Below are 21,243 nucleotides of genomic sequence, written 5' to 3' on the forward strand. Positions count from 1 at the left end.
AGCACCGCAACGAACCTTCTCTTTTCAACTTCATTTCCAATTCAATTCAATTGAAGCAAAAGCGTTTTCAGAAGAAAGATCCAAACATGTCTTCTTCCTTCGACACCTTTTCCGTCGATGATCTCAACACTAACTCCGATCACCTCCAAGCCGTCGACGACGACAACTACTCTGGCTACGGCTCCTACTCAGGGTTCTCCGGCGTCGACCACACCTCTGCGTCGGCACCAACGGAGATCTTCGGGTTCACTGATCCGGATCTGAGTTACTCTCAGTCTCCCTTCGAACCGGTGCACATATCAGAGAATGGAAACGGGAACGGGAACAGCTATGCTGATGTTGACGGCGTTTTTGTCTCCGATGGTCCGGTGCTTCCACCGCCTGGAGATATGGAGCCTGAGGATGGTTTCGCCCTTCGGGAGTGGCGCCGGTGAGTGTTTCAGTTCAATTTTATCGTCTCTCTTTTTCCTTTTGTTGACTTTGTTTTGTGAACTTTTCCAGATCTCGTTTGAATCTGATTAGATCTATGGTGATCTCGATTTGAGTATTTGACCTAGAAGTTCATTGCGTGCTTGCTTGATCCCAAAGTTTCCTCCGTGATTTGATTTTGATTCGAAATACTTAGGTTAGGAAGCTTGGTGAACTTAGTTAAGTTTCAATAGCTAGTTGAGATGTGCTATAACAAAGCCTTAGTCTTATTATGGGATTGGCGAAAGGTCCTTCTATCCATTGATAAAACATTACCCTCTAACTCTTTCCTAATTTTTTGCACATGATTTTTCTTAGTCTCCCAATGTCTAGAAATTAGGCTAACTTTCATATGATATTCTCTCCTTATTGATTTATAATAATATCCTCCAAACTAAGGCGTGATTCTACCATTTTCCTACAACAAGAGTATCCCAACATCTCTTGCTAATCCTTTCATTCCTAATCTTGGCTTCTATAGGGTGCTAACTCAACCAATGTAACATTCTTATCTTCGCTATATTGAGTTTATTCTCTTGTCAATATTTTACCTCCAAACATTCAGTCACATACAACATTGTGGATTTTGTAAAATTTTCTATTAAGTTTGAGTGACACATTTCTATCACATATGATACTTGAAACATTTCATTATTTCATCGACCCCACTTGAATCCTATGATTTACATATTCCTCAATTTTCTCACAATATGATGACCAAAGATACTTAAATATAGTAAGTTGTGGTATAATCTGATCATCAATTTACCTCTATAGTAGGATTTGTTTGTCTTTTGCTAAACTTACACCGTATACTCCATCTTACTTAGAATTATATGAAATCCATATGCTTCTAAATCTTGTCTCCACATTTCTAGCTTCTCATTTAATTATTCTCTCGAGTCTTTGACTAGTACAATGTCATATGCAAAAAATATGCATTGTGTCACTGGTTCCTGGACATGCTCAATAAGCACATCCAAGATCACCCTACACAGGTAGGGACTCAATGTTGAGTTGTTGATCAATCGAGAAATCTCCTGAAACTTCATCTTGTGTTCTCACACCACACTTGACCTCGTTATACATATCCTTGATTATTCGAATGTAGGCAATTTGAGCTCTTTTCTTCTATAGAGTTTTCCATAATACATCTGTAGGCACCTCATTGTACACCTTCTCGAAATCATTGGAAATCATGTGTAAGCTCATTTGGTTCCTTCAATATCTTTTCATCAATCCTCATAGCAAGTATATAGCCTCCTGGTTGACTACCCCAACAAAAAACCAAATTAATTTTAGTAATACGCATATCCTTAAATATTGTCTTTTAGACCTTCGTAGTATTAGTATGACTCATAAGTTTAATCATTCTATAGTTTGCACAATTTTGTTTACCTCTATCATTCTTATAAATAAGGATTAAAATGTTTCTTCTCCATTCGTCGAACATTTTTAGAGCTTCTTTCACCTTCATAGTATGTCTCATGAGTTTAATCCTCCTTTTTGCACAATATTATATACTTCCATTGTTCGAATTAAAATGTTTCTCCTCCACTCGTCTGACTCATGAGCTCCATTCTTCTCCAAGTGCATTGGTCTCCTAGAACTTTCCGGGTCTCAATAAGTGTATTATTTGGTCTAACCGCTTTGTCATTCTCCACACTGTTAAAGCTTCTTTCACCTTCAACTCCCGAATTCTATGATAAAAAGGTACACTTTTGATCACCTTTTTATTGTTTAGCCTATCATAATGCATAGAATCATGATGGTCATTGAAAAGCTTGTGAAAATTGTTCTTCCATTTATCATTATATTTTTGTCATTCACAAAGATTTTTCCATCTTTCTTTAATGCATTTCACTCGATCCAGATCCAATTCCCTTGTCTTTCTTTCCCTACTCTTTGCAAGCCTATATACATTTCTTTCTTCTCGCTTGGTACCTAGAGATTTGTATAACTCATCTTACGATCTTACTCTCGCTTTGCTCACCACTTTCTTGGTGCCTTTCTTAGTTGCCTTGTATTTTTTCAACTTTCAGTAATTTTACACAAGGACCATGCTTTATAACATTCATTTTTCACCTTAACTTTGTCTTGGACACTTTTTATCCCACTTCCATGATTCTTTACCCATTGGTCCAAAGCCTCTAGACTCACCAATGTCTCCTTTGCCATCTTCCTAATTTTTTTGGACATCCCATCCAACATATCATTAGAACTTCCTTGTGCCTCCCGAAACTCTTCATCCAAAACCTTTTATTGGAAGCTCCTTCGTTCCTCACCCTTCAATTTCCACCACTTGATTCTTGGATTCTATCTTGACCTTTTCTTTTCACTCTACTCTTGGCTCTTTTATCTATAACCAAAACACTATGTTGGGTCATCAAGCTCTTTTCAAGTATGACTTTATAGTCCAAACAGAACTTTTCATCTAAATTCTTTATAAGGAAGAAATTATTTTGAAAACACGCACCACACTCTTATATGTGATAAGATGTTCATCCCACTTTTAGGACATCGACTGTTGGAAAATCAAAAGTTGGGAAGAAGTCTAGAATAGTCTTACCTTCCGTATTTGTTTCCCTAGATCATAACCCCATAAAATCCTTCATATCTTTGCGATCCCCTCTTATGAAAATCCTTTTCTCCTAAAGTTTCCCTGGACTATAGTTTCCAAATCCTTCCAAAACACCACATAATTCAGACAACAACAGACGGTGCAAAAAAGACAGCAGTAATACTACTGGAAAGGAATGTTTCAATATTTCCAATACACAACCCTTTGTATAGAGGTTGGGGTGGGCGCCCATATCTTGTGTTGTCCCTTTAGCCCTACCTGCATGCACAAGATATAAATATCTGACTTTATACTCTATATTTTGGTTGAGATTTAGTTTAATTCTATTATGCTAGGGAGGTATTGATTTGTGCCCACCTTTTATTACCAAAAGAACGTCAGATTTGTTTGAATTTGCTATGGGTCTGTGAATTTGGACCCCTCTGTAGCTATTCTATGTTGCTTTTGTGGGTAAATTTTATCTAAAATAAAACTTTATTTGTTGGATGAGTTCAAATAGTTTGTAGGATCTGTATCGTGTGCTGGATATTGTGGATTAAATGCTGGAAATGTAGTCATAGTTGACCGTAGTTTGAATGGACTATGAGTCAGACGATCATATATTTGTCAGTTTATTTCCCAAGCCTAGATAAAGTATATATTTGTCAGTTTATTTCCCAAGCCTAGATAAAGTGTTTAGTTTTTATAAATAAAAAATTCAGAGTGCTGCTTGCAATAACAACTCAATAATAGGGCAATTTGTCATTATCTTGCAATGGAAGGACGGGGAGAGTGTGTATTATGTTAATATAAATTAGGGGAGTAACCCCTTCTTTATTTCCCCCCGACCTTGGGTGACAAATAAGTGTTTCATTGCATGTGTTGTCATTTCCGTGCTCTGCAATCATAGCTCCTTAATGAATTATGAACCTGTTTTGGGGGTGCTGCGTTTTGCTCTCTTTCAAATATGGGCATGAAGTGTGCTTCATTTTGCTGCTTGTGCTTGATGCTAGAGTTTTGGAACTATATTGTTAATGCATTAATATACTTTACCCCCTCCCCTAATAATTATAATAAAATAATTGCAACCATTATACTAATCCCCTTTATTGTTATTTGAGGCAAAATTATTCTTCAATTTAATGGTTTAGGACAAGAATTTTACTACAATGTCATCTTATAGGTCAATTAAGATTTAAGATCTATTCATGCGTGGTGAACTCACTTGTCAACAAAAATGAATTCTTTATGTAGTCAAAATGCCATTCAGCTTGAGGAGAAGGAGAAAAGGGAAAAAGAATTGAGAGCAAAGATTATTGAGGAAGCTGAGGAATATAAGGTTGCTTTTTATGAGAAAAGGAAGCTTAATGTTGACACTAACAAGGTTCAAAACAGAGAAAGGGAGAAGGTAAAGCTTACACGCTTCATGATTTTTTTTTCCACAGTATATTCTATGCGTTCTATTAACTTTAGAATATAAAATTTGTATGTGGAGCAGTTATACTTGGCTAATCAAGAGAAGTTCCACAAAGAGGCAGACAAAAATTATTGGAAAGCGATTTCAGAGATCATTCCTCGTGAGGTACCCAATATTGAGAAGAAAAGAGGCAAAAAAGATCAGGACAAGCAGCCATCGGTTAAGGTCATCCAAGGCCCAAAGCCTGGAAAACCGACCGATCTTTCTAGGTTGCGACACATACTGTTAAAGCTGAAACATACACCACCAGCTCACATGATTCCTCCTCCACCTGCCCCTGCTAAAGACTCCAAGGATGGCAAAGAAACAGCACCTAAAGCAAATGGATCTGCACCAGATGGTGCCCTGGAATCACAACCAAAGGATGCTGCCAATAACAACAGCACCGGAGATGCACCCGAAAAAGATGCACCTGAAAAAGATGCTCCTGCCGCTGAGGAGAAGTCTGCTGTATAATGTTGCTTCTGCTTATTATATTTCAGCTCTCTCTCAAATTTTCTGCTAAATATTTCTGTCTATTGTGCTTCTTCTGCTTTGCCTTTTTCACTGCAGTTTTTACAGATGTTATTCTCCTGCTGTTAGTTTCTATGGCTTATTGGTTGCTTTGTAATTCTAACATCAAGGTTTTGTATTAGTTAAATCAATTATTGACTGTGAAATTCAATGTGCATGGGTTTTATATACATCCTAACAGAGCATTTGTTTATTAATTTTATGACTGGGGATTGCTATGTCAATGGGAATGTTTTTCTTTTCCAAGTGAACAGATGAATTAACATTTCTGCTGAATTTGTTCTTTCCATTGCATGCGACTGATTTTCGTCTTATTATTCACGACCCATATTTTTCATTCTTGCCTTCTTCCCATTTAAGAATATTTAACTTATTTAAGGTACATTCCTCTTGTTTAAGAATATTTAACTTATTTAAGGTACATTCCTCATTCATGATAAATTATTTGTAAGCTCATAAAAACATTATGGATAAATTGTAATTATAAAGAATCAGAAATTTATTTTGTAGTAGAAATATTACCGTTATTGAACTAATTTTAAAGTGAAAGTAAATAATCATTCTATTAATAGAAATTGGTGATTCTATTACAGCCCATTTTTATTTTCACACTGAATTAGACCTTTACAGGAATGAGCTAGAAATGTTTACAGTTGTATGATGGATTGGAATTTGACAGTCTCTGCTGGATTCACTTTGTGGTAGATGCTTTTCCACACTCTATTTTTTCTTTTCCAACTTTATTCCATTTTAACTTTTAATGAACTATGGAAATGTACTTGCTTAGTGTAAAAAGAAAACACACTTCTCTAAATAAATAAGGGAGTATAATTAGTAAGAAATAAGAAAAGGCAGTATACTTAGTAAGAGAGACGAGGGAGATAAGCATTCACACATTTTGTATATCTTTTGGTTTGATAACTTGTATGTTAACAATGTTATTTGAACAATCTAAATTTCACAACTTCTCTTATAACAAATCACACCATTCACAAGCTTTTTATCTTTCCATGCATTTCTAAAATCTTATATAAAAATCAAAGGAGGCCTTAAAATTGTCTATGCTAATTATATTTTTAATGAAGGTCAATGCCCAACTGTTTTCATAAGACATTAGAGTGTTCATACACCATTAAGGTGTTCATGGATAAGAAGACAATCATTTATCTTCTAATTAACATGGGTTTTAGATTTCAACATATCTATCTTTTAATCCAAACTATTTAAATAAGATTCAATAATCAATGGTATTCAAACTTAATATACTCTCAAGTGTATTATAAATGAACCTTAAAAGAAGGAGCACCATAAATTTATTGGAAGGGGCAAAAGAATTGTGTACGTTAAACAATTTCTGACTTGTTTTTCATGCAGTTCAGACTTAAATATTCACTAGCTGTTTCTCTAAGAAGCAAAACTAATTTTAAGGTACATCCAAATAAACATTGGCCTCTAGTTTCAGCAGCCCATAGCACAAGGATACTTGCATCAACGTTATATTGCACACTAAAAAATATATAAGTACAATAAAAAAAAGTAGAGGAAATAAAAAACTAGAAACTAATAACAAAATATGATCTCTTATAATGTATTTATGTTTTCCTTTTTCAACTATGCAATTCACAATAGAAGTGGCTTGATTGGCTTCACCTTGGGGTGACCTGAGTTATACTGACAGGAGTAGAGCTAAATTGATAGCTTGTAGAGCCACCATATGAAGACTTATTTCTTGCGGATTCTCCCGAATCAAGGAAGAAGCCGGGCGCTGTAAGTTGCTTCTCGTTGAGGCGGATATTCTTCGATAGCATATCGACAACCTGAGACATTAGTGGTCTTCTGCTTGCTGCTGCTTGTGTGCAGAAGAAAGCTACCTTCATGTACCTAATTACCTCTTCCTCAGGATATTCAACCATGTTTGGATCCACAAGCTCCAATAGTCTCCCCTCTTCATGAAGTTGCCATGCCTGATATTGCAAAAATGATTAGCATTATGTCCAGCTCAAGACCCACATTGAGAACTACATATTCATCTTGTATATCAATAATGGATTTGGATCCTCTAATGTGTTTATGTCTTTAAGGTGGATAAGAAAGGATAGCTTTGATAAAGTATCGGGAATCGTAATTCACTAAATGATTTAAGAGCAATACAACCTTACTTGCTCATAGACAATGAGCTCGGAACAACGGCAAGGTTGTTACTTAGTGACTATGAGCTCACAAATTTAAATCATTGAAACAGTCTCACCGTTTGCAGGGGGTAATGATACGTACATCTACCTTCCTCAGACCCACTAATTGGGAGCCTCGTGTAGCGGGCTGCCCTTTTTACAACCTTACTTGCTCATATTATAGACAATCCATTTTAGATGAGTCAAATCCCATAATAAATATGACCCTCTCAAACGATCATACTTCACTTTCTTTGTGACTTTTAAGGTAGTTAACTAGTTATAACAAGGGCAGGGCAATGCATGATTGATTGATTGATAGTAGTGTGAAAAACCTTTAACAGTGTATTATAATTAAATCCTCATTTATAATGTTAAGAATTCATAGGCTAAATATTATTAATTTAGAAAGTTATAAAACATAAAATGTAGGATGTTGCGAAGTAGTAACTCATAAATACGGGAAACCGAAAGCTACATACCCATTCCAAGAGGAATTTCTGTGACCCTCCCCAGTTAGCTCGCACACTGCTTTTGGCACTAATTATTTCAAGTATAAGAACCCCAAAGCTATATACATCAGCCTTCATGGTTAACTTTCCACCCATTGCATACTCAGGCGCTAAGTAACCACTGCAGAAATAGATACCAAAGCAAGGTTTAGTATTAACCAATTCCATAGCATAACTATTCATTGACCAATTTTCAAAATGTGTCAAGTCTACACAAGTAAAAAATGAGAATATAACCCTAATCCACTGAAACTACCTGCTTCAGATTTCACCTTTATAATGAAATTAAAAGTAACCATAAAATTCAAAAACGTTTCTTCGGGTATAAATGGAGGAGGACATGCCTAAAGAGTTCTTGAAAGGCAGATCAAAAGATATTTCCGAGCAATTAAAACAAGAAGATAAATGACCAACTGGATGAAGACATCCTTGTGTGGCTATCTTTTTCTCCTAGTTCTACTAGCATACATACCTAGATGATAATAACCACTAAATATAATGAGTTCCCACTCCCTATAATATCAGTAAATCACACAAATTAATCTTTTTTTTCCTTGAAGACGGAATAGCTATTTAAAAAGTAAATGAGTTGAAATCTTCCATAGTTATGGCATAATGAATAAATAAATAAATAAATAATTACTAAGAATCTGAAATAAGCATACGTTGTTCCAGCAACTCGTGTGCTAATGTGAGTGATGTCATCTGGAAATAATTTTGCCAACCCAAAATCGCCGATTTTTGGATTGAAGTCTCCGTCAAGTAGTATGTTGCTAGCTTTTATGTCTCTGTGCACAATATGTGGGACAAGTTCTTCATGAAGAAATGCAAGACCCCTAGCAGTCCCCATGCAAATACCAGCTCTTCTTCTCCAGTCTAGTCTGATGTTTGAAGTCCTTGTGCCTACAAAAAAAGATGGAAAAAGAGAAGAGATTATATGTTTCATCCTCTGATCCTCTGATCTGAATTTGCATCTTCATAATTCACACAAAAGCATTTGTCAAATTTACCAAGTAATGCACGATCAAGGCTGTTATTTTCCACGTACTCGTAGACTAATACACAACTTGGTCCTTCGACACAGCAGCCGATCAATTCAACAAGGTTTGGATGCTTAACATGTGATAGAGTATTAATTTCAGCCAAAAATTCACGAACTCCCTGCCTTGACCCAGCTAAAAGGGTCTTCACTGCTACCTGTCTCTGATTTTTTAAGGTTCCCTAGAAAATTGTAACATACATGTTTAATGGTTTTTTAACCATCAATAGGGGCATAAAATGATAAATGTGGTGGCATCTTTTATTGATACTTAATTAAGCTAGCATACACAGAGCCCTCATACATTATGTTAGAGCTACAATAAAGTCATTTATGTGCCTTCACCTAACTGTTTAAGCCTTTAGAAGAGTTGGTTCATGACATGGTATCAAGGGCTTTAAGCATACTAAGGGGGTGGATTAGAGATATAATAAAATCATCCGGGTTCCTTCACCTAATAGCTTAAGCTTTTGGAAGATTCGGCTTATAACACTTCAACAATATTCTGATTCTTCTTTTTTCTTATCTTTTTTGTCCCAACGGAGATATGACCTGGTAGGATAAAGTTGAGGCATTTTATTCGTTTTAGATTTTACCTCATATAAAAGGATGGAAGGATTTACATTTTTAATGCTAAGTCGTATAAAATTGAAGCATTCCCTGCACCCAAATCAGAAAAGCATTCCCTAAACCCTAAATGGCATCATAACTCGGTCAAAGAAAGATTGAACCAAAAATAAAAATCATAGATACCAGTCAGTCTACTAGCATAAACCCCTGTAAAGAATCATGATGGCAAGTTCAACTGGCTAACATACATATCAATCTCAAAAAAAAAGTACAACTTATACAAGAGTCTGTGTGAGCTGTACCCGGAAAACAGTTCCAAAGCCTCCTCGTCCAATCTTATTACTCATATGATAATTGTCAGTGGCCAATCTCAATTCTTTATCAGAGAAACGCCTAACATTATCAAGTGGGTATCCTGAGCAACAAGATAATAGATGGACAATAAAGAGTACAAGACATTAAGTACAATGATAGGTATGAAGAAAAATGTAGTTAAATTGTTAAAAAAGTATTGCTAATTACACATCAGAACTTTTATGAACAGGTCACAGCTGTATTGCTTATTGAAGTAAGAAACTAAGAATAAACTAGCAAACATCCTAAAGAGTGTCTCTTGTACTAAGATCATGTTTTCACTAATGTATAGGCTAAATGAACATAATCATCTTTTGAAATTTACAACAGTATGGTAACTGTCTTTCTCTTCGTTTGTGATTAAATTGACAGTGCCAAAGCCAGGGTGAATTCCCATGTAAATTGCTTACGGTTTAAAGCAGCAGGCTAATATAAGAACCACAGAAATAAGGCAAAATTATAGATTGTTCTCAAATGAGCAGAAAAAAATAGAAAGAATCTCAGGAGATGCATTCCTGCACATGAAAATCATCCAATGATACTATAACACTAGAAGATGCCACCTAGAAAAACAAAAAGGTTTATGCCCCAAATCTGCTAAAGAATACAACTTTCCAAAAGTTTGACATGTGTGTCTGTTCAAACTTTTAGCAAAATGAAGGCTATTATATATGAAAACACGTAATCACCAGGCCCTCACCATCTATTTCATTAGTAGTACGAGAAGTGCTCCTTTTCTTCTTCGGAGTTGAAGTTCCAAAGCAGCCACAACTCATAATGGTCCAGGAAAGCAACTGCTATGGTCTACAATCTACATTATATGCCATAATGAAATGTAAGTGAAGTGACATTTGTACATTTCAATTCTAAAACACCAAGAGACATAGCCATGCACAGGCATGTGAACACAAACACAGACTTCGAAAAGCACAAACTATAGTAATCTGTTCACCTGAAATAATTCAAGGATCAAGCCTTTGTTCAACTTGATATGGATTTCTATAACTTGGGATAATTTCTGGGTAGGAAAATTAAAATTCTATCAAACCGAACCTAATACATAGAGGTATAGACTAAGAAGTGAGAACATACATTTCAATAAAAGTCAACATTTCCACACCTTAGATCACTTTAAAGATTTAGATTGCAAAACAACATGCACAGTGACATAAAATAAAAGCATTAAAATCCAAAGTTCTACTTTGCAAAAATTTCTAACTTAGTCATGATCCAAAGAACAAAAAGCCAGCTGCATTGACTTAAAAAATTAGTGAATTCAGCCAAATTAACCTAAACCCTACCCATTTCCTGTTACTGATGATGAACCCACCCCAAACAACAAAAACTCTAAAACCAAAACACACGTTTCCTGGGAAAAAACCCATGTCCAGATTCAGTTCATAATTCATAAAGAATAAAACTTTTAGAAAATCACAAGGCATAAGGAAAAACCCTTTTAAGGAAACATGATAAGATTAAGGCATCATAGGAATACAGACAAGAAAAGAAAAAAAGAGAAAAAAACATCACCTTCACCGACAAACAGTAAATGAAAAAGGCATCTAATAGCAACGAGTAAAATGGGAAAGGAAAATGAAAAATAAGAATAAGAATTTGATGGTTACTGGTTAAATAATTGGATTATGAAGAAAAAATAGGAGTGTGGAATAGTAAGAAAGGTTGTTGTGTGTAATTGGTCATTGAAACGAGTAAGGGTTTGGCTTGTAAGGACTTGTTCAAAATATCTGTGTTTTGAGTCTTGTTGTTGCATTCATATACAGAGAGAGTGCAGAAAATGACACTTCCCTCTTTTTAGTTAGGCTTAACTTTTCAACACACGGTCTGGTGTGTTGGATAGACATTAATGTTTCATTTGGTTTAACTTAATAGGAGAGAAATATGTAAGAAATAGAATGGAAAAAGGAGATAAGAAAAAATGGATTTTTGTATTGTTTAATTTATTTAAGGGAAAAAGAAAGGAAAATGATGTGAGAGATATCTCAATTTTGACTAGGGATCTTATCCAGTATTTGTTAGAGAAATATTATTTTTATATTAGTTTTAAGGATAAAAATATCATTATAAATGTAAATAGAATCAATAGTTGTCATTTCATTTTGTTTTTTGTCTTGTTTTATATGGTATTTTATTCTCCATTACTAGAGAGGAGTCCAATTCCTCAACTCTCTAGCATTTTCTACTTCACTTGAAAGGAGATACAAATTTGTGCATACTTCATAAGAAAGGAGAAAGAAGTGAAATATGTCGGTGTTTCTAAAAGTGTTGTCTAGAGATATTATAAGAAGTCAAACATTTTCAAAAAGAAAATCGATCATGGAAATCAATCTAATCTTAAAACATTGACTCAAGATCATGAATAGCAAAAAAGATGATCATATAATATAAATGAGCATAACGACAGCTAGGGATCTCAAATTACAAGTCTTCATTTAAAAATAGAACCAAATTAACTACTTTGATACATATGAGTTGTATCATTACACAAACCCTTGACCTAAATCATGTTACCATTTGTGATCGGTTCAAATTAAAGATCACTAAATATCTCAAATAGAGGACTCCAAAATGCATGCTTGTCCTTTAGAGATTCGTAGTGCTAGGCTATCCAAATGAATTAAAAATAACACTTGGTCAATGATTAAATGCTAGATGTAATCAAGATTATCGATGCTCCAAAGATCATAATGATAATTCAAGTTATCTTGTTTCATAGATAGAACTATAAGATAAACTCAAGATAAATCACAATTGTATGATACTTATATATATATATATGCAAGATATGCACCTAAATTATGGTATCACTCTACCATAATCTACAGTGGGTTAGGAGATGTGATCAACCTAGTAAAGACATGTATAATAAGAACTATTAGTAAATACATAATCTCTCTGTTAGATTTATAATTCAAAATTTAGTTTTGTTAGTTAAGTAGTTAGTAGGTTATTATAAATAGACTTGTCATTTATAGATGATAACTAACACACTCCTACTCAATACAAAAGAAGCAAATTCTTCATCTATTTCTCTTAATCTTTCTTCATTCACTTCTCTTTATTCTAACAAACTGGTATCAGAGCATAGATTCAAGATCAATAAAGAAACCTTCATCAATTTTAGAAAACTTAGAAAGAACCATGGGGCCGAATGGATCAAGTTTTCCAGCAAACCTCCCAATTTTGGATGGCAAGAATTAGAATCGATGGAAGGTACAAATGAAAGCAATTATGAGGTGCCAAGATGTTGATGAGATTGTAGAACAAGGCTAGCCCACTCTTGACGAATGAGTACCGGATGAACAAAGCATAATAAACAAGGAGAACAAGAAGAATGATTGTAAGGTTATGTTTCTCTTGCATCAGTGTGTGGATGAAACACATTTCGAAAAGATTTCTGGTGCAACCAATTCAAAGGAAGCTTGATTGATTCTTGAAGCCTGCAACCAGGGAGCTGAACAATTGAAGAAAGTAAGATTGCAAACTCTCAAGAGACAATATAAATTGATACAAATGGAGGGAAATGAGAAGGTAGGTCAGTTTTTCAACAGAATTATCACATATATAAATGTCATGAAGGCTTGTGGAGAGACAATCACTGATCAATCAGTGATTGAGAAGATATTGCACACACTCACCTCTAAATTTGACCACATTGTAGTGGCAATAGAGGAATCTAAGAAGTTAAAGGTGTTAAAGATAGAAGATCTTCAAGGATCATTTGAGGCACATGAGCATAGACTCATTGAAAGATCAAATGAAAGATCAATGGATCAAGCTCTACATGCCCAAATCACAGGCAAAAGGAGTTATGGATGAATGAATGGATTCAGAGGAAAGGGCAGAGGGAGTTTCAGAGGTGCAAATCATAAAAACTTCCAAAATCGAGATCAAAAAAGGTTTGATCATGACAAACCAGAAAACTCAATAAGAAGAGGTGGCCTAAGTCATTGGAGAGGATGAAGGAAAACAATAGATAGAAAGAAGATCAGGTGCTTCAACTGTGGCAAGATTAAACACTTTTCAACTAAATGCAAATAACCATCTACACAAGATGACAATAAAAGCAAACAACATAGTGAAGCACATATGGTTAAGGAAGAGAATGAGGCAGAAACTGATGACCAACCTCTCCCGCTCATGATGGTCACAAGTCAGGTTAGTAAGAACAATGACATGTGGTATGTTGATTTTGGCTGCTCAAGCCATATGACTGGACATAGAAATTGGTTAGTTCATTTTGATGAGAAATGGAAAAGCACTGTTAGATTTGCTGATAACAGGGTGATCCAAGTTGAGGGCACATGTGATGTCTTGATCAATAAGAAGGATGGGAATCAAACATTGATCACTGATGTACTTTAGGTACCAAATATGAAAAACAACTTGATAAGCATGAGATAACTATTGGAGAAAGGATTTTCAATGGAATTACTCAATGGAGCATTGGAGATCTATGATCAGAGAAAGAGGCTAGTCATGAGAACAACCATGGCATCCAATAGAACATTTTAGATAAGTCTAGAAAATGTGGAGTCTCAATATTCAAGGAGTTTAAGAAATTGGTGGAAAAGCAGTCAGACAAGAACATTAAGATTTTCATAATAGATGGAGGTGGTGAGTTCACGTCAGGAGCATTTATAGAATTTTGCAAGGATCAAGGCATTGTGCATGAGGTAACTGTCCCCTATACACCTCAACATAATGTCATTGCAGAGAGGAGAAACATGACAATTCTCAACATGGTTAAGAATATGTTGAAGACAAAGAATCTACCATATAACTTCTGGGGTGAGGTTGCCACCATAGCTGTGTTTGTCCTTAACAAATGTCCAACAAAGAAACTAGACTCACTACTACCTGAAGAAGCATCATATGGAATAAAGCCTTCAATAAGATATCTAAGGGTGTTTGGTTCACTTTGTTATACTCACATTTCAAACCAAAGAAGAAAGAAGCTTGGCAACAAGAGTGAACCTATGATTCTTATTGGCTACAAAACCACTGGCTCATACAAACTATACAATCCTACAAATAATCAAATTATGTTTAGTAGAGATGTGCACATTGAAGAAGGTGAATCATAGAAGTGGTCTCAAGACAGAATCACTAAAGTGACAAGTCTATAATTGGATTGGGAAAATGATGAGTTGCCAAGAGAAGAAGAGGTGCTAGACACAATTGCAATGACATCTCATGAAGTTGGTGAAAGACTACAAAGGCATAGAACATTCTCATCTAGCTATGAGACTTTCAGCTATACTCAGATGATGCAATTAACTCGGAAGGAGACCTTGTACAACACTTAGCTCTATTGGCTTATGTTGAACCAATAAGATTTGAAGAGGCAATTTCAAGTAGTATTTGGAGAGAAGCAATTTTGGAAGAGATCAAGTCTATAGAGAAGAATGACACTTGGGAATTTGTTACCTTGCCTACTAAGAAGGTACCAATAATAGTCAAGTGGATCTATAAGGTGAAATTAAAACCAGATGGCACAATTACAAAGCACAAAGCAAGATTAGTTGCAAAGGGTTTTATGAAAAGGGAGGGACTTGACTACTCTGAAGTATTTGCACTAGTTGCTAGACTGGAAACAATAAGACTCATGGTGGCTCTAGCTAGCTGGAAGAAGTGGAGATTATAGCAGTTAGATGTGAAATCAGCTTTCCTCAATGAGGAGGTGATATTTGTTAATCAACCTCATAGATTTATTAAAAAAGGCAATGAAGACAAGGTATTACGATTAAAGAAGGCTCTTTATGGCTTAAAACAAGAACCTATAGCATGTAACAAGAGGATTGACAAGTTCCTATCTGACTTAAGATTCCAGAAATATTCAGTAGAGTATGACATGTACATCAAGTCTTTAGATCAAAATAGGGGAGCTTTGTTCATTTGTTTGTATATGGATGACCTTCTAATAACATGGAGTAACTCAAAGGGGATAGAAGTCTTAAAGAACAATCTAAAAGGTGAATTTGAGATGACTGGTCTAGGCCTACTTTCATTCTTTCTTGGTCTTGAGTTTCAATTCACTGAAAATGGCTTATTCATGCATCAAAGAAAGTACCCACTTGAGATTCTAACCAAGTTCAATATGATGAACTGTAACACCTTAGAAACACCATCATAAATGAATTTGAAGCTGGACCAATGTGAGGATGAAACCACTATTGATGCAACTCTATTCAGGTAAATTGTGGGAGCTTAAGGTACATTTGTCACTCTAGACCAGAAATCTCCTTCAGTGTAGGCATGATTAGCAAGTTCATGAGTGATCCAAGACACTCACACATGATTGCAGCCAAAAGGTCCTAAGATACCTAAGAGGAAGTCTATATTTTGGAATTGTATTCCCACACCAAGATGAGAAGATTAACTCACAACTTGTGGCCTACTCTGATTCAGATTGGTATAGTGATGTGATGCACAGAAAAAACACTATGGGTATGTTTTTATGATAGATAGAGCTCCAATTTCATGGTGCTCGAATAAGTAGAGGGTGATGGCTCTTTCAACATGTGAAGCTGAATATGTAGCAGCTTGTCACACTGCTTGCCAGACCTTATGGATTTGTTCTCTGTTACTGGAATTGAGCATAGAAAGTGAAGCTGCCATGAAACTACTTGTAGACAGCAAATCAACCATTGATTTGGCAAAGAATCTAGTTTCTCATGGTAGGAGTAAGCACATTGAAACTAAGTATCATTTTCTAAGACATCAAGTAGCAGAAGGGAGAATAAAGTTGGTTCATTGCAAAACTGAAGCTCAATTGGCAGACATCATGACAAAGCCATTGAAGATGGATAGATTTAAAGAATTGAGGAAGAAGATTGGAATACACAACTTGAAAGATCGATTGTAGTTTCAATTGTTGTTTGTAGTTGTAATTACTGAATTTGACTCATAGGGGGTGTTAGATTTGTAATTCAAAATTCAATTTTCTTAGTTAAGTAGTTAGTAGGTTAATATAAATAGACTTGCCATTTATAGATGTCTAGTGTGTACAGGCACTTCGTGCCTGCCAGTAAATATTGTGTGATACTACATATTTCATTTTTATATATTTCATTTTTTGAATTAAAATGTATTTGTTGTGTTCGGTGTACTTTATATTATATTTTTGTGTGTTTATGATAATGTTTAATTTAAGGTGAGATATGTGATTAATTAATGTATTGGTGGTAGTTGCTTAGATTATATAGTTTTTTTGTAAAAATTAAATAATATTAAGGGCAATATAGGAAATAAAAATTACACCATGAAGGAAGTTATTTCAAGTTTTGGCTTTATATATAGTATAGATATAGATATAAATAACTAACACACTCATACTCAATATAAAAGAAACAAATTCATTCATCTCTTTCTCTCAATCTTTCTTCATTCACTTCTCTTTGTTCTAACACTCTCATCGAGTATAAATACATGATCTCAACCCTTATTATCATCCTTTGGCACTTATCACATCCTTAGACAATGACATATGTTTATTGTTGTGTTGCTGCCACCAAGCTTAAAAAAGATATAACTTTCTCCAATTACTAACAACTCATTAAAAAATATTCATTTTTATTAGGAGTTAATAACAATAGATCTATCATTACCAACATTTTCTCAACCACCATCTCTCTCCGAATATTGCTATCTATTTTTCGATCAATTGTCACAATTTAAAATTGTGAATATTAATTTATATCATAGAAATTCGATAAAATTTATATTTTCTAATAACTATCTAACATGACTTTCATTTTTTATCTAGATTAGTAACTAATTACATTTACATCGAGCAATAACTTTCACAATGGTATTGTTTGGGAGCACATTTGCTGTTCCACACTTTGTGCCACTCCATGTACCATGAGTTTATGATTGGTCAGAAAAATATTTAATAATTAAATTTTAACTTAAATATATTTTTTCTGACCAATCATAAACCCATAATACATGGAGTGACACAAAGTGTGAGACAGCAGATATGTACCCGTATTCTTAAGGCTCAATTGTTATTATTGTTGTTGAAAATTACTAACATTAATACTTGCATGTACCAACAAAATATCATTTATGAGGATGACAGTGTATTAGTAAGATCATGACACATGGAAAAATAAAACTTTAATGGTCCAAATTTTTATTTTTATTTTAAATTAAATATTAAGAAATAAATATCTCTCATATCCCTAGTATTAAAGAGTTTAGAATTGGAGAAACATTCATTTCCCCTTATAGGCTGCCACTATAATCAAGAAGCGACAAAGCAATATCTTAGCTAAATTTGGGGATCTAACAACTACTTCTACCCATCAATGGGATCTTCTTCTTCTTAGGTCAAGATATTTCTAAATCTTCGCAGTATTGTTCTTTTTATTTTCGATGTAAAAAAAAACGCATCATTTTTATGGTTACCAACACTAATAAAAATTACCAAGCTTTCCACTTATAATTGCAATTATCAATGACATGCACGTAGTTATTAACAGTTACTACCACTTACCACCAACTGGATCTTAAACTACCATCACCCCCATCATTTATATATGGAAAAAGAAAGAAAAACAACCACCATTGCAACCTATCACTTTCATTGGAAACCAAAAAAATTCACATTACACACCACCATTCACCACATATAAAAATTAGAGAAAAAACCGTCATTGCTATCTTTCATTGTCTTCAATTGACAAGTTGCTCTCAACCACGGTAGAACGGAAATAAATGAAGGGAGAAGAGAGAGAAGACAAGGAGGGAGACACTAAGAATATGTTTGGTTTATAACAAAAAGTCAAATATGTTTGGTTTATAACAAAAAGTCAAATATGTTTGGTTTATAACAAAAAGTCAAATATGTTTGGTTTATAACAAAAAGTCAAATATGTTTGGTTTATAACAAAAAGTCAAATATGTTTGGTTTATAACAAGAAGTCAAAGAAAGAAAAATTGAGGGGAGAAAATGTAGAGACTTTTTTTTTATTTGTATAGTATATTTATATTATATATCTATATCTGTATTTATATTTATATATTTATCTATACATACTATTAATAAAGGAAAAACACAAAATAACCACCCTATCATGGTGTAATTTGTGTTTTATTATTTTGCCATCGATATCTTTTTATTTCTACCAAAAACCATATAATATTATTTTCTTATTTTATCATTATTATCTTCTTATTTTAAAAGTGTATTTAAAAAAATGAATATTAGACAAATTGAATAAATTCAACCGTAAATTTAGCGCAAAAAATTATATTTGAATTTATAAAATACAAACTATACATTACAAACAATAGAAAAGCGGGTTGACAGGCACGACAGTGCATGTCAACACGCTAGTTTTCTTAGAACCAAAACATCTTATAACTATTTAATATGTTGTAATTTCTTATTGCTTATTTTACCCTTCTAATTAACTATTATTACAATGTTTTTATACATAATAACAAATATTAATAGGAGTTAGAGAAAGTTACATACCTAAAAATATTATATTATCATTATAGTTTTTAAAAAAAACTACAATTCATTTTCATATTTCTTTTATCACAAAAAATATAATACGATTCTCTTAAATATTTAATACTAGGAAATAAGAATGTGAATTAACAGATACAAAGTGCCTGTCAACACATTAGTATTATATAAAATAGAAAGATATTGACCAAGAAATGATATTGACATGGTTGGTTTACATTTTTGAAAATTCAGTAAATTAGTATAATTTATAATTGCATCTAACATAAAATACATTTGTTTAAAAGTATAGGGAAATAGCAATGAGAAAATCCATGGCTAATCTTCTTTATTTAAGTTTTGCTCCTAATTTTATAGAGAAAATATAAAGACATGAGTCTCACTTTTCTTCTTCTTTCATTCTATTTATTGAATGCCACAAAATTAGGAAAAAAAGTTTCTCTCTTCCCTTTCCTTTAGTTCATTCATTTTTTATCCCGACCAAACATAAACTAACAAAGGAAGAGAGAGGACCTAGGGAAAAAATGTTGAGTTATGATGAAAAAGGTAGTGTTTCTCAAATTTTGAAATATAAAAAATAAAAAAGGAAACATATGGAGTGGATTAGAAAAATGTTGTTCAAAACTTTTGTAAAAAAAGTTAAGTAATATCTTCAATGACTTTCTATATTAAGGGAATGTATTGTTTTCTTTATGAAAAAAATCCCCCATTTCTTGTGTGCCATATCATAAAACCATGGAAAGCAAAACAAAACAAGAAAACAATAAAAGGGAGCTATATTCCATAAACTAAAATTCTGTTTATTAAGTTAAACAAACCCGACCAACAACCTTATATAGACTAGCGTGTTGACAGGCACTACCGTGCCTGTCAACCGCTTTCCTATTGTTTGTAATAAGTATTCTATATATTAAGTTGTATTATATACTGTAATTTGCAGTTGAAAATAAATTCGTTTGAGGTAATTGTTTAATCTTAAAGAAAGGATGCATATACAAGCGTGTTAACAGACACTACCGGGTCTGTCAACCCGATTTCATATCGTTTGTAATGTGTATTCTACATATAAAAGTCATTTTTTTATCTAATTAATTAAAATCTATTGAGTAAATCTATTGCATTGATCACAATGTATATCCATTAAATTAAAAAATAGGAATGCATGAAATATATTGCAATGGTCACAATGTATGCAATTGAGTAAAGAGTATGTAAATATTTGACATTTAAAACCTCCAGACTACACGTTAGTATATATTCAACTGCAAATTACAATATATAATACAACTTAATATGTAGAATACACATTACAAACAATATGAAAGCGGCTTGACAGGCACGGTAGTGCCTATCAACAAACACGCTAGTAAAGATAAAATATAAAGTTATAAAATGAAATTAGAAGTTATAAAATATGAAATAAATGTTTATTGGTATAAGTATATATAAAGATAATATTAGAAGTTATAAAATAAAAGGGAATGGAATATCTCCTTATATAAGGAGATAAGTTATCTCCTCCTGCCAGTGAAATCATGACATGTGTCATGTTTCACAATTTTCTATAAAAATATTTTTAAAAATAAACAAAATAGCACACATGTCACATTTTTATTGGTTAGAGGAGATAAGTTATCTCCTTATATAAGGAGATACATTACTCTCAAAATAAAATTAGAAAGTTATAAAATATGAAATAAATGTTTATTAATATAAGTATATATAAAGATGAAATTAGAAGTTATAAAATATGAAATAAATGTTTAGTAGTATAAGTATATATAAATATGAAAGTATAACTTATACAATAAAATTAGAAGTTATAAAATATGAAAACCCAAAATAACTTCATGAAAGTTAGGTTATGTTTTTCCTTTATTAAGTAGTATAGCTATGCAACTTATAGTTAATATATTTGAGGTGGTTATATATGATTATATGGTTTTTTAAATTAAAATTTTAAAGGGCAAAATATGAATATATAAATTATGCCATGGTGGTGGTTACACCATGTTTTGACTTTATAGATAGTATAGATAAACAATTTTTTGGTACTTCTAAAAATATTTCCCCACTT

General features: G+C 33.3%; 2 protein-coding genes across 3 annotated transcripts; one reads left to right on the plus strand and one right to left on the minus strand.

Annotated features, from left to right (window-relative positions):
- LOC109331720 (clathrin light chain 2-like) lies at positions 1-5,239 on the plus strand. Its single transcript, XM_019566397.1, has 3 exons — positions 1-430; positions 4,283-4,436; positions 4,527-5,239. Exons 1-3 carry the CDS (start codon positions 87-89, stop codon positions 4,959-4,961), a joined length of 933 nt encoding a protein of 310 aa, XP_019421942.1. The 5' UTR covers positions 1-86; the 3' UTR covers positions 4,962-5,239.
- LOC109331960 (putative serine/threonine-protein kinase) lies at positions 6,621-11,513 on the minus strand. 2 transcript variants are annotated; one of them, XM_019566781.1, is made up of 8 exons: positions 11,195-11,513; positions 10,955-11,033; positions 10,365-10,475; positions 9,613-9,725; positions 8,712-8,922; positions 8,367-8,604; positions 7,672-7,822; positions 6,621-6,982 (listed from the first exon to the last, which is right to left on the minus strand). In XM_019566781.1, exons 3-8 carry the CDS (start codon positions 10,438-10,440, stop codon positions 6,665-6,667), a joined length of 1,107 nt encoding a protein of 368 aa, XP_019422326.1. In that variant the 5' UTR covers positions 10,441-10,475; positions 10,955-11,033; positions 11,195-11,513; the 3' UTR covers positions 6,621-6,664. The 2 variants fall into 2 exon arrangements, with proteins under 2 accessions (XP_019422326.1, XP_019422325.1); XM_019566780.1 differs by lacking the exon at positions 10,955-11,033 and having other exon boundaries at positions 11,195-11,512.

Source organism: Lupinus angustifolius, chromosome LG17, assembly GCF_001865875.1.
Source record: "Lupinus angustifolius cultivar Tanjil chromosome LG17, LupAngTanjil_v1.0, whole genome shotgun sequence".
NCBI lineage: Eukaryota > Viridiplantae > Streptophyta > Magnoliopsida > Fabales > Fabaceae > Lupinus > Lupinus angustifolius.